At 35.5% G+C, this 15,183-nt stretch overlaps 1 protein-coding gene across 11 annotated transcripts in view; it reads right to left on the bottom strand.

Annotated features, from left to right (window-relative positions):
• The window catches only part of HNRNPC (heterogeneous nuclear ribonucleoprotein C), a 52,741-nt gene that overhangs the window by 15,030 nt on the left and 22,528 nt on the right, over positions 1 to 15,183 (bottom strand). For 9 of the 11 annotated variants that reach the window (XM_039245126.1, XM_039245123.1, XM_039245132.1 and 6 more), the window contains 3 exons: positions 12,129 to 12,406; positions 6,193 to 6,307; positions 5,554 to 5,601 (listed from right to left, as the gene is read on the bottom strand). In XM_039245126.1, the coding sequence (XP_039101057.1) occupies positions 5,554 to 5,601; positions 6,193 to 6,307; positions 12,129 to 12,369 (404 nt within the window). In that variant the 5' untranslated portion in view covers positions 12,370 to 12,406. The remainder of the gene's footprint in view (positions 1 to 5,553; positions 5,602 to 6,192; positions 6,308 to 12,128; positions 12,407 to 15,183) is intronic. The other 2 variants (XM_039245133.1, XM_039245134.1) reach the window with 1 other exon arrangement.

Genomic DNA, 15,183 nt, shown 5'->3' with positions numbered 1-15,183 from the left:
GCTGTCTCTCTCAGAAATAAATAATTAAAAAAAAAAAAAAGAAAGGATATGGTTTTATACGTAAGAAAAGGCTAAATATCTGTGACACAATCAAACACATAAAATTAGAAATAAATTTTAAGAAATTGAAAAACAGGGAGCCTGGCTGGACAAGTTGGAAAAGCATGTGACTCCATGATGCTGGGGGTGTGAATTCAAGGCCCACAATGGGTGTAGAGATTACTTCATAAAACTTTGAAGAATTGAAAAAACAAATCACTTCTAAGTATTTCAAAGCAACTGCTCACATAAGGCGTTCTTCAGCAACAATTTTCCTAGAAGCTACAAGGTTCTCAACAGGCCATAACAGAAATTGCATCTCTGCCAGAATCCTACAGGTTTTCAGGATTAAAAATAATTTTTTTAAATGATTTATTTTTTGAGAGAAAGAGAGTAGGAGACACAGCATCCACAGGAGGCTCTAGGCTTCTAGTGGTCAACAGAGCCTGACATGGGGCTTGAACTCCCAGACGGTAACATCATGACCTGAACAGAAGTTGGAAGGAAGCTTAACTGACTGAGCCACCCAAGCACCCCCAGGTTTTCAGGATTTCAAAATCAACAAATAGTATGTTCTACACACAGGCAAGCCTTATGCAACTCCCCTTGTTTTATACATAGAAGCCCATGAACAGGCATCCTAAAGCAAAAACCTACTTTTAAGTATCCTACCAGAAAAAAATGTGTTGTTTAATGAATTTCTAGGTAATTCTAAACTATGTATGATAGAGTTTACAATATACATGAAACAGAGTTGACAGTGTCTGTCAGATATTAATAAATCTATCTAAAATGGTAGTTCCACATTACCAGCAATTTATACTGAAAATTCATCACCAAACCGTCCAATGCCTATAAAATTAGGAATGGTCTTCAGAACAGACAGACCAAATTCAGACCTAATACCTAATGAAAAAGGTAACCTATGGAAAAAAGCTAGTAAGAATCATCTTATCTTAATGGTGAAAAATGTGGGGGTGTCTGAGTGGTTCTTTCAGTAAAGTGCCTAACTCTTGATTTCCCCCACTTGTGCTCTTGCTCTCGCAAAAAACAGATGCATAATCTGATCACTGGAAAAATGCTACAATATTAACATTTAGTTAACTTTGAGTATTCCCGTTAAGCCAACAGGAAAAACATGTACTAAGAATTCTTTCACACTATAGTAAGCTTTAATGATGACAGATTAACAGTTTTTCATTTTTATACCCGCACCCCAAATTAAATCAGTAATATTACAACACTGCAGGGGGCAGTATTAAGGCTACAGAATTTGATCCTGTTGTCTCCCTCAGCAGACAAAATACTAAAAATATAAGTGACTTGGTTTAAGTTTTAAAGTTTGATTGCCCTACAGTTTTAAGATAAAGTATTTACAATCCTTGGGTCTTCCCAGGCAAAAATACAACACGGTTAGGGGAGGGCTCTTTAAACAAACCAAGTCACTCTAATAAAACAGTGTTAATTACCTATTTCCTGATATCTAAAGTGTTTCTTATAAAACACTCAATGCCTCCTGTATTCTTAAAATTCCTGCCAAATCAGGTTAATGATTAAAATGCATAATGCATTTATGAAGTGCTCTAGGCTCCTTCCCCACCAACACCATCATGCTGTCATCCCCAAAGGAGAAAAAAACAAAAACAAAAAAATAGAAGCTGAAATCTGATCAAGCCTACAAATGTATCCACCAATTCACAGGAAATACATTGAAACATGCTAACACCAAATATAACGACAAAATGAAGTCTGAAAAACTGATGAGATTAGAAATATTGTAAGTATAAATGGAATTGTGATGTTTATAAAAGCAATCTTTTACTGATACACCATTGTCTTTTATATATATTTGATTGGAAATGCTCCAGGACAACACACACAAAAAAATTGAAATAACCATTAAAAAGAGATCTAGAAAACAAATACTAAGCATTTCAGTATGCATTAAAACTAGGAAGACTGTTATCACACCTAAAGAGAACTGGAGTATGCTAGAGATGTCAAGTTTTTTGGGAGGAGGACTGGAGGGGTCATCCATAATTCCCTTCATTCTGATAATCCAGAAGTGTAACTTGCAGCAATTTTGCATATAAGAAATGTGAAGATCATGGTAATAAACAGGAATGAATCCTCATGTGCTAAAGATTGGGAATTCTTCACTGACTGGTTGTAAATAGTTATGATATTTCTGAGTTTATAATTTATAATGTAATTATAATGCAATTTCTTGTCTTTCATGTTTCTATAGCAACTCTATTAGTAAGCATTATTTTTTCCATATTAGGGATAAGAAAGTTGAGATTACATAGGACTTTAGTCAAAAACTTCTTAGCTGAATGTCAATTCTTTGGATTCAATTGTTCTTTCATAGGCTATCAGCTGACTCTCTACCATAAAAAATTAGAACTCCAGATCCCAGGAAGCTAGGATTAAAGCTTTAAAGGATTAAATAAACACTGTTTTAACCCCTTTACACAGGAAGATCTAGAGGTTTTATCTCATCTCAGAGCCAATATCAATCCTATCCTGCTTTAATAAAGAATCTAATATAGTTGATGTAGGACCACTATGTTGCTATGACAATTAATACAAGACTTAACCTTGTGAATATCTTCAGAATGACTTCTTAGTGTAATTTTCTCTAAAAAAATTTTTTTTAACATTTATCTTTGAGTGAGAGAGTGACAGAGTACAAGGGGAGGGCAGAGAGAGACACACACAGAATCCAAAGCAGTCTCCAGTTGCCAGCACAGAGCCAACGTGGACCTCAAACCTACGGACTATAAGATCATAACCTGAGCCCAAGTCAGATGCCCAACTGAGCCACCCAGTGCGATATTCTAACGCAATTTTCCTGACTAGTTTTCTTACACTTGACTAAACATGTCTTCTCATTATAGACCTCAGTACTGTACTTAAATCAGCTCTTTACCAGCTACTCCCTGGCTACTATATCGTCAGTCATCACAAGTCTTTTTCCATTGGCTGAGATTAGCACAGAAGCTATTACTTTTCACTGACACTCGATTAATACCAAGCAATACACCAGAGTAATTAAAGGTATTCTTTTGCCTCTTAAAAACTGAAGAATGAGGCCAATAGTGGCACGGCCACTAATTTTTAGGCTCAAAGAGCAGTGGCAAGAAATTTGAAGGTTATTTCTACAAACATCTAACTTTCTGTACTACTCCTTGCTATTTATGTCTTTTTTTCAATGAACTTATTTAAAATTCCTCAGTCAAAAAACTCTTTACCAAGCTTACTTACAGTGGCATGATAGAAATGGTCAATGTTTTCCTGCCTCACCAAGACAACTAATAGTAAATAAAACATTAGAGGACTATTCTCACGAAGAAGTTAGGATTGTACATTTTAAAATTCTCTACATACTAAATTTAAAACAGGAGTTTCTTGTGCCAGAGTCCAAGAAATTTTTTGTATTATATATATGCATATTTGTACATAATAAACACATGTCTATATATGTTAATAAATGTACGAATAAATAAATATATTAGAATTTTTCTAAAGAGTCCATGGACAAAGAAATACGGTTAAGAATCACAGAAATGAAACTACTTCCTCATGCTTTCTTATCAATGATTCTCAACATCACCGACATCAGTGTCTCTTGAGAAGCATTAAAAAAAAATACACCAACATTCAAGAATCTATCTAGACCGTATGTAGAAGAATCCCTACAGGTATAGTTGGGCATGAGTTTGTCGTTTTTTTTTTTCTTCTTTCTTTCTTCCCCAGAGTAAAGGGCAACTGCTTCAGATAAACTCAACAAGGCCTCTGTGCCATCAAGTCACCCAACAAATGATCACATTTTCAGGAGAAAAGAGATGCTCAGATCTCTCAACTGCCATTTTTTATATTATAATACCTTTAAAATATGAAAATCATCAGCTTTCAAACCATGTGTTCAAACATAAATAGACATAAAAACCTGAAGAAATCTGAGAACATACGAATTAGCCATACTGATTATGCATGAAGAATACTCAAATCACACAATCCTAAATGGCATTCAAACACCTTAACAATATAGGTCTGACCTATTTTTCCATTCTTACTCTTTCTAGCCTATTTATGACTAGCTTACCACAGCCCATATATTTCTCAAACACAAAAAATGTACATGTTCAAGTCTTTTTTTGAGTCAGTTCAAAGTGCTGACTGACTTGATTCCTTTGCCCAATTCCCTTGATATGACTCAACTCGGTTCAAAAGTTTGTCTGTGAAACATTCCCAAATGAAGAAAGTTAATTACTTTTATTCGCAAAGCCACAAATGATTTAATTGATATTCTTATATATTAATATCATACTAGTCATTAGAATACTGAAATCCTATGATGAAAAAGACCCATGAGAAATTTATACTAGATCTAGTCCAATCTATGAGCATATACCATATACTTCCAAATGATGCATAATTTAGAAAGCAGGAAACCAAATAAACCTAATTATTTTTTTAACATTCATAAAACTAATGTTATCAGAATGCTAATAAGATACTAGTATCTTTTATGTATTATGTCATTCCCCACAAACTAATTCCTGTATCATCAGATCTAAATCCATCATTCATAACATTCCATAACCTACGCCTATCCACAAATTTTCCTATTTATTTCTCAGGATGCACCAACAAATACTAGTGCTTTTCTGAAGGTGCGCGTGTGTACATACACACACAATCCCCCCCAACCATTATTCCAACCTCCCTGTCTTTTAGAAGAAAGGTGTTACCACTATCCCCAACCTAGAAGTCTTCAACATCTTTTACCTCCTAAAGCAAAATTTTAAAATGTTATTAAAAAAAAAAACAAAAACAAACCAAAAAATAAAAAACCATCTCCCCTCCACTATCCCCTCCCATCCCCCAGTTTAACTGGTCAGCATATAGCATCCCATGGGGCTTGATCCCATGAACCAGGAGATCATGATCTGAGCAGAGATTGAGAGTCAAATGCTTAACGGATTGAGGCAACACAGGCATCCGGAGTGCGTATTGTGAATTCATTTATCTAGGCTCACTGTATCGTATTTTGTATTACTTGGTTTACTCAAGGGAGACTTAGGAATCTTTTTTTAAAAAAAAAAAATAGTGTTGCTGTAATCCCCTATAAAGCAAAGCCAAATGGCAAGTATGTGATAGGAAATAATGAAGAGAACATGGAAATGCTAATTAAGTTCTATTTCATCATTTAGCAGTGAAATGAATCCTTCTCTGGCATACAAATTCAAACAAAACACTGGATATGTCCCAATATGCCCAGACAATATATACATAAACTGATTTCTTTGAAACTAACAAAAATACCACCCTTTTCTACCTCTGACGATTTGTAAGAAGGTATTTTTCATTTTGTTTATAAAAGGGGGGACACGCTGACAATCTGTTTGTTGTTCATTATAAGAAAAAGGATTGTTAATTATAAAATTGAAAAATAAAATGATTCTTAAATGGCTTTTTACCAGAATAGACAAAAGACCTTTAACATACCTGTCATAATAATCTCGTTGAAAGTCATAGTCCAAGTCAAAAGAGGAGCTGAAAAATAAATACCGAAAAGGATTAATTTGGAGCTGCTGATGTAAATTCACAACAGATGGGAAAAACAAAAAAAAAATCATGCAAAACCAATCATAACAAATAGATCAAAAGATTAGCATGGAATAATATCCAATCATTCAAACAATCATTAAAGATCCAGTCATTTTAGAGGCCACTGGACATGCAGCAGCCAATTTGCAAATTTTGGAATAAATATGCTACAATTTCAACATATAACATAATAGCTAATACAAGAGCACTGAAAAATACAACAATAAACCAAACATTCTTATACTACCCTCCTTCCCTTTCTTATTTCCCAGCTTCTTAAAACTAAACAATTCTTCTTGAAGGTTTTCATTTTATGTTAAAAATATCAAGATGCTCTTTAGTAAGTAAAAATCTCAGGGAATTCTAATAATTCTCTGGGAAATGGGCGAAAAGGAGGTATACTAATACAAGATTAATAAAGTATCACTTTTACACAAATAAAACATATTACAGTTAACCCTCCCCACATCCAGAAAACAGATAGAGAAGATGCCCATTGATGGACACAATGCAGTTATAAATAATAAAGTTCCGGACCTGAGTAGAGGGGACGGAGAAGGGTGTTCTGGTACTGACCCGTACATCTCCGCTGCAGATCGTTTCACACCTGCCTTTCCTCGGTTCACTTTTGGCTCTGCGGCCAGATTAATATCTGAAAAAGCAAAAACAAAGACAGAAACTTTAATGACAGCTTTGGGTGGGTAAGGTAGATCTTAAACTACAGTTTTAAAATGTGTACATAGTATATAAATCAATGAAGGACTAGCACTGTATCTCATCTTTCCTTATGTAAAAAGGGCTCATGAATTTTTGTAAGGCTAAGACTTTGTCCTTTGTTCTCTGTTCTGTAACAAAGAGTATTAATCACACATAAAACATCAGGTTTGTCTTTGGTACCTTCTACCCTCAGCTGCCACTAAAATAAACTCACTATTCAGAGTATATATAGGAATGAGTGAGTGACTTCAGAGATATAAAATATACAGCAGTCATTAATATGGATTGTGGTACCCTCAATGTTCAATCCCCTTGCAAATAGGATCAGCTGTAAAGATGAATAAAAACTGGTTAAGAAATACTATGCAGGGGAACCGGGGGTTGCTAATTCAGATTAAATGTCCAACTCTTGATTTCAGCTCTGCACTGGGCATGGAGCCTGCTTGGGATTCTCTCCCTGTCCCTTCCCAGGTTGCACTGTCTCTCCCTCTCTCTCAGAATTAACATAAAAAACAAAACCAAAAACACACACTAGAAAAGTACCATGCAGACTTAAAACTTCTGAGCAATCGTTAACATGAACACAAAGAAGGGAAATGAGGGAATAAAGGAAAAGTCCTAGTTTCCATATACCTCATAATTTTTAAAACACATATTCCAACATGGCCAGCTATTTACCTGACACCCAATACCTACCAAACAAGAGAATAATGATCACTTTTTTATTCTAACAAGAATACATTTGTCAAAAACCAGCTCTCCAAAACTCAGTTCATCAAATGACCAACTGAAAAACAGAGTTTTAGTACACTATCTGCTGAGCACCAGTACATTTATGAATAATCTCAAAAGAGTTCTTAATTCACTAAACTCGTTTTAATTTAACATTTGATGTTGAGAACGTGGTTTTTAAAATTTTTCTAAAACAAAAACAGAATAAACTATATATTATACTGATCATATAGTCTTATAGAATTATTTCAAGTGATACTTTAAATTATATAGTGCTGAGTAGATATCCAGAATAGAATATATATTAATAAAAAGAAACTAAAAGCTAAAACTGCATTTAATAATTCTGATTTTGGCAAAAAAGCCCCACAAAAAAACCAAAAAACCCAAAACAGGTATAGTTATTTTAAAATTCTGGCACAACGCAGAAAAGTTATGTTTCGTTTCTTAAAAACAAAAGTGCAGGGCGCCTGGGTGGCTCAGTCAGTTAAGTGTCCAACTTCAGGTCAGGTCATAATCTCACGATTCATGGGTTCAAGCCCCGTGTCAGGCTCTGTGCTGACAGCTAGCTTAGAGCCTGGAGCTTGCTTCGGATTCTGTGTCTCCCTCTTTGACCCTCCCCTGGTCATGCTGCCTCTCTCTCTCTCTCTCTCTCTCAAAAATAAAATAAAAAAAAAAAAAAAAAAGATTTAAACAAAATCTAAAAACAAAAGTGCTCCTATTCTGCCCATGAAACTAGATAGAAGCTTTTAAAATTCAACAATAAGCACTCTTCAGTGTACAGAGATCATGGATTCTATGTAAGTGCCACTAAAAGGAGCCAAAGCTCTTAGGAAAAAAGTGGCAATTTGAAATTTAGGTCAAGAAATATATCAGATGACCTGAAATATCTTGTGATGTCAGAAGTAAGGAGGTAATGAAATATTACAAGAGTAAAATATCAGGGACATAGGAACCAACTTGGTGATCCACTGGCCATAGAATAAATATTTTGAGCTCTAAAGAATGATTTGCAATGCACAAAAATATATCAATTTAAAATATAAGTTTATGGGGATGCCTGGCTAGCTCAGGTGGTAGAGTATGCAACTTTTGACCTTGGGGTTGAGAGTTCTTCAACCAAGGTTTCGTGTACAACTTACAGAGCTTACTATTTTAAGTGTATTTATTCATTTTGAGAGAGAAGTGAAAAAGAATCCTAAGCAGGCTCCACACTGTCAACAGAGCCCAATACAGGGCTCAAATTCACAAACCATGAGATCATGACCTGAGCAGAAATCAATGAGTCAGATCTTTCAGAGTCATCCAGGCACCCCTAGAGCTTTCTTTTTATAAAAAAGGCTAGAGGTGCCTGAATAGCTCAGTGGGTAAAGTGTACAACTTTGGCAGAGGTCATGATCTCATGGTTTGTGAGTTTAAGTCTTGTGTCGGGTTCCACGCTGACAGCCTGGAGCCTAGATCCTGCTTCAGATTCTGTTTCCTTCTCTCTCTGTCCCTCCCTCCCACATTCACCCTCTCAAAAACTAAACATTAAAAAAAATAATAATTTTAAAAAGCTAAAATATGAATTTATATTATTGAGCAAAAGCAATGATTATATTTAATCGCTGCTAAACATCAATTTCAAAAAAATTTATCCTGTCGTTCCAACATAAATACTATTTCAGAAAAAAAATGTTAATCAGTTGTTCATGTCACAAAAATGAGTTATGCAGAAGGAATTAGAAAACTATTTTGCAAACCCTAATGAAATACTTTGGAAATGATCATCAATGGATAATCACCATTAAGCTTTAAAGGTGATGGGAAACCTTATCACAGATTGTGTCAGGATGTAAGATCAGAACCAAAAATTATCCTTAACATCACTAAAAATGGGACCACATTAGGTCACCTGGTGTGATATAATATACAATACAGAGCATTGTCCATGTAATATTTTCACCAAAATAGTATCTGAATTGTATCAAGCCTCAAGGTCTGCACAGTCCAAGGCAATAAGCTGCTAGTCAAAATTCAGATGTATTCTAAGTATACATCCTCTTATACTTCTATTGGACGGCACTGCTCTACATCTAGCAGTATTACACAAAATAGAGGCAGAAAAGAACAAATTAATAGACACCACAAAGGATCAATCAGTACACAGTGTGGAACTCACTTCTTTTAACAAATTAAATCTCATTTTTTAAAATTAGAGGGAAAGGAAAACTCATATAAAAACATCTAAAGGGCAATTAATCAAATACATATATAGACATGGACTGGATCTTGGATTTAATCAAGTTTTAAAAAAGTCTGAGGGGCACCCGAGTAGCTCAGTTGGTTGAGCATCTGATTCTTTATCTCTGCTCAGTTAATGAGCCCACAGTTCTTGGGTTCGGCCCACATTAGGCTCTTTGCTTTCAGCAGGCAGCCTGCTCGCTTCATATCTTCTGTTCCCACCTCTCTTGGCCCTTCCCCTTTGCTCTCTTCCCAAAAAAAAAAAAATTAAAAACTCACACAAAAAGAACAAAAAAACCAATCAGTTTGGGACCAGGGTCCTCAGTTAGTTAAGCATCCGACTGCGGCCAGTTCAAGGACACTTATCTCATGGTTCTTGGGTTCGAGTGGGCCTCTGTGCTGACATGACAGCTCTGAGTCTGGGGCCTACTTTGAATTGTGTGTCTCCCTCACTCTCTGCCCCTTCCCCCACTCATACTGTTTTTCTCTCTCAAAATAAACATTAAAAAGAATAATAAAAAGAAGCTTGAGACTATAAAGGAGGAAATCTAAACATCCATTGATTATTGATGGCATTAAGGAATTTCTGGGAGGTTTTTTTTTTTTTTTTAAGGATGTGATAAGGTCAGTGTGGTTTTGCATTTTGGTACAAGTCCCTGTCTGCTGGGTATGTTGGAGTCTTAAAAAGACTTGACTCTAACAAAACTTGAGAGAAAAAAACCAAACAAACAATAGATCAAATCAAGGTTAGTAAAAGTTGGTATCTGTTAAGACAGGTGTGACATATATACACACATGTTCATTAAATTCTTCTATTTTTGTACTAGTGAATTTCCATCATAGTTAAAAAATAAGTATCATAAAAAACCTGACTTTATTTAAGATGAACTATTTTAGTTCATTTTTGCCACAGCCATTTTTAAAGATAAAGTTTTACAGGGGCGCCTGGGTGGCTTAATTGGTTAAGCGTCCGACTTTCGCTTAGGTCATGATCTCGCGGTTCTTGGGTTCGAGCCCCGCGTCGGGCTCTGTGCTGACTGCCAGCTCGGAGCCTGGAGCCTGTTTCAGAGTCTGTGACTCCCTCTCTCTCTGACCCTCCCCTGCTCACGCGCTCTCTCTCTCTCTCTCACTCCTAGAAATAAAATAAAACATTAAAAAAAAAAAAAAAGTTTTACAGATGAGTTTTCCTCTACTTAGAATATAGGACAAGTGGTTATGAAAATTTATGTATTCTCAATTACAAATGTTCCTTTTATCTTCAATGTCAAGGATTAAAAGGTTCTCTAACTTACAATATTTTTCCTTCCCAATCCATTGTGGTTGGGATTTTTAAAATAGCCATCTGAAAAGTGTTTATAAATGAAATACAATTACACTAAACTTTTATTCTAGAATGAAAAGAACTTTCATGAAATAGCCACTGCAAAACCATAAACAATCCAAAAGTCTACAAGATTGTTGAAACTTTAAAATAAATCAAGATATGCGAAGTATTTATTAAATGCTACAATCATTATGAAATGCTGAAGTTTTATATAGTATTACAGGGAAAAACACCAACATGGAAACACTTGAGGGAAAAATTCCCTCCTACGGGAAGAGAGGAAGGCAGTTAATTCAATTGTGGAACTCAATTGTGGCATTCAAGACATATGTACTTATTCTTTTATTCTTAAAAAACAAAAAGAATGGACTTCTCTTACAAATCCTTCAGATTCCCTAATATTCACACCAAAGAAAATATAAGCTATATAAAATTACTATGATTCTGACAGCAAATCTTAGCAAATGGTTAAGTTGTTAGAAAATTATTCAAGGAGATGTAATTTTACAAGACTTACATGGTAATACGTCTTAATATGTAATGAGATCTTCTGAAGTTTAGAATATAACTATTATCTGAGTACAGCTTAAATCTCATTCTCAAATACTTGAACATGTTAGATCAGAGCAGTCCCTTCTTGGGAAAACTAACACCTAAGACAAAACCACTTTGAGCTGCTAATGTTGAAATGTATTTAATAAGTGCGTTTTAAGGAGTATAACATGCTAGACTACACTTGAAGCTTCTCATGAATTATCTCAACTAACCCAAATTCCTGGTAACGCCAAAGTACAATTACCTCAGTTAAGAATAGATGATAAATTCTGAGGTACTGTTTTACCAACTGAGAAAATGTAAAGGCTCAGACAAGCTACGCAGACTGCCCAACACACATACTTCTGGAGCCCTAATGCAGAGCCCAGCAATCTGACTCCACAGCTCAAGAGTGACTAAGCTATATTGTCTTCACCTAATCATCTGTGAGTAGTAGGACACAGCCATTTAGGCAACAACTGTACCTTTTGTAATGTCATTCCTACCCTCTTGGCCTTACTCAAGACCCCAACTGAAGGTTATCCAATCTCTGCTACAGAAAATGGAATAAAATCCTTATTTCGCCAATTATACCTACAAGCCTAACATTTTCTGACTGGTACCTTAATGAAAAGGGGAGATCAAAATAGAAGCTTGAATAGAAAAAACTGGATGTGGAGGTGCCTGGGTGCCTCAGTTGGTTGAGCCCAACTCTTGCTACAGCTCAGGTCAGGACCTCACGGTTTGTGAGACTGAGGCTTGTGTCAGGCTCTGCATCAACTGCACATAGCCTACTTGGAATTCTTTCTGTCTCTATACTAGTCCCCCACATGCACATGGGCCGCTTGTCTCTCTCAAAACTAATAAACATTAAAAAACAAATGGCCTGTATTGTATGCGAATTATACAATCAATGAAAAAATTAATTCAACCCAGATCTTACCTAAAACCTGGCCAGCAATCATTCTTCCATCCTCTCCTGCCACAGCAGCCCGAGCATTTCTCTCGTTAACATACTGAACGAAGGCAAAGCCCTTATGAACAGAGCAACCCACAATTTTGCCATATTTTGAGAAGATTGCCTCCACATCAGATTTCTTGACCACAAGAGTATTGAGATTCCCGATGAATACACGGGAGTTCATGGAGCGAGGATCTGTCTTGTTGGTAACATTGCTGGCCATGGTCTTTGATGATACGGTTCTTTACAAAGCCGAAAAACTGGAAGGAAAAAAAAAGCATTCAGGTGAAAAGAAGATAAAAACAAAACACTCCTTGATTAAACTTTCTACTCTTTATTTTGAACCACTGTGACGAGAGTTATCAACCAAAAGGGCTCTGTCATAGCAAGTATCTTACTATTTTAGAGAGGAGAGCTCCTGAATGTGCATTCTTTTAAAAATTTATCTCCCTCTTCCCAGTCTACTGCAGGAGGGGGTGGGAGTCCTCTTCACAGACTACTATAAAATCATGGACATTATTAATTACAAGTGACCCTCTCTGCTCTAGTCCTGAAGCAAATATTACAACCTTCTCGTTACATTTTTTTCTTTTATATTTTTAACCTTACCCAATATTAACCTAACCATTCCTTGCCATGTATAAAGAACTCCACCTTCTTGCACATTGCTATTACTAAAACGAGTCTCAACTATTCCAAAGATATCCAAAACTCCAAACTCTGCCCACAAACCATTCTTTAGCTAGATAAATGTGGACAGCTGACACCTTCAAGTATAATTAACCTTATACTAATGAAATATATAGACCCAATTTATTCACTCTGGAAATATTTATTTCCAGGTACTTTAACTGACTTATGCCAGATACAGCTTAAGTATCAATATAAACACTTTACAGAATGTAATGACTTTAGACCTACTTTTTATGTGATAATCTACAAAATTCAGTTGGGACATTTAATAATACTAGATGATGATGATGATAAAACTAGTAGGTAGAACACTGCATGAATCAAAAGAGGACCAATAGAACTACTTTCCTCAGATTTTTTTCAAAACAAAAATTATCTTTATGTATGTTAAAAAAAGGTTTAATCATAATTACATGGAGATTCCTGATACTACCATCTTAGGTCTTTTTTGAGAAAGTTGACATTCTTTAAGCTTTTCTAACTGCTGCCCCTTCCCACTCCAACCACCAAACTGAAGATAAACCCACATTATATTCTTAAGATTAATTCCCCCCCCTTTCATCCCTTTGAAACTCCAATAAGATACCAGTCTTTCCATTACTCAGGAGAATCATGACAAACTAGTTCTCATGGATTATGTAAAAATGTATTCTAAATATACACATATGTATGTATCAAAATAGGCAGTACAACATCATTTATACAGACAACTAATATTTGGACCCTTAAAACACCTAGTCCTTTCACAAACAGGTCTGATTTTAAAGCTGTAATCACCATTTTTCCCTCCTAGCCATTCTAAGATTCAAGAAATTGTCTTTATTTTAGTTTCTAAATTATAGCTTTATAAACAGTAGCTCTTAATTTTTTTAAGACTAAACAGTAAAAATTTATGGGAGCGATTAACACACTTTCATCTCTAAGTGAGTACCAGAAAGCCTTACACACCAAAAACAAAATGAAAGGCCTAACTGGTTTCAAATATTACTGCTGGCTATTAAAGTTTATTATAAATTGGGACAACTTAAGCCAGTTTTCTGCAAATGTTTTTCATGAATAAACATATATTCTATATATTATAATAAATACAGGTAAAATCTTACTGGGGTTTAATTAGAAATTACCTGTAAGGGGAAAGATGGTTCTACACACTATCAGCACATTCAACAAGAGGGGAAACCACCAAACAATGGACATTAATATCTGCTTCAAATACACTCCTTGAACCACAGAAAAGTGGGATATAAATTAGTTTTTTCATTTTTCACAAAGATGGTAGTATACAGTTTGTACCATTCGAGAAGTAGAGAATTCATTACATATAAACAATGCCACTGGGCATTAGGGATTAATTCTCTTAAGGAACTCCATTTGGAAAGGCAGGTGAAAAACATCCAGATACACAAATAAGGTGGTATCTTTGGGTGCCACCTCTGAATTTAAGGATATGATTTTATCTTTTATTGTGATTATCTGTGGTTTCTAAATTTGCTACCAGAATCATGAATTGTTAGCAGAAAACAATGTTATGACCTCAACCTCATAGACTTGGCTAAAGTCAATGGAATAGCTTTCAATGCCTATACTCACTCTAAGGTTTTAATCAAGATATGAGCAATAATAAAGACAAGTAGACCCACAAAGAGCCATTAATCCTGATTCAAGGAACACATCTTCCAAAAAGAAGTATTACTACAAATTAATAGTTTTTCACTAAACATTGAGTATCTGAGAAGTATTAGGTACTTAAAGAGGAAAAACAGGAACAAGTAAGAATCCTCAGAGTTTACACTCTAATGATACCGCCCTTTAAAATTTTATTGAAGGGGCCCCTGGGTAGCTAAGTCAGTTAAGCATCTGACTCGTTGGGTTTGAGCCCTGTGTAGGGCTCTGTGTTGACAGCTCAGAGCCTGGAGCCTGTTTCAGATTCTGTCTCCTACCTGCCTCTCTCCCACTCATGCTCCATCTCTCTCAGTTTCTAGCAGCAAACATTAAAAAGGAAAATAAAATTTTATTGAAGTGGGAACAGACTTCCCAAAATTTTACAAACAGCCAAATGATCTCAGTTCACATTTCACCTCTGATCAAGGTACCTTACCCATTAAATCCATGTTGGGAGGTGGGGGTGTGAGTAATGGCCAATATCCTAAATGCAAAGAAACTACTGGTGGGAAAACGGAGATTCTCAGAAAAAAGCACAAACAGCGTAATTTTTGATCTTTCTGAATCCCCAGATAAAAACAACTAGATACTAAGCTTGAGTGTCAAGGTACCCCAGTGAAAATGATAAAATGCCAGGCTGGTCAGGAAGCCAATACCCCATGCAACAGCCCACATGGGGGAA

The sequence above is a fragment of the Hyaena hyaena genome, unplaced genomic scaffold (genome assembly GCF_003009895.1).
Source record: "Hyaena hyaena isolate Hyena2069 unplaced genomic scaffold, ASM300989v1 scaffold_256, whole genome shotgun sequence".
In the NCBI taxonomy this organism is placed as follows: Eukaryota; Metazoa; Chordata; class Mammalia; order Carnivora; family Hyaenidae; genus Hyaena; species Hyaena hyaena.
The sequence above is the reverse complement of the archived record's forward strand: the minus strand, read 5'-3'. Positions and strand labels throughout refer to the sequence as shown.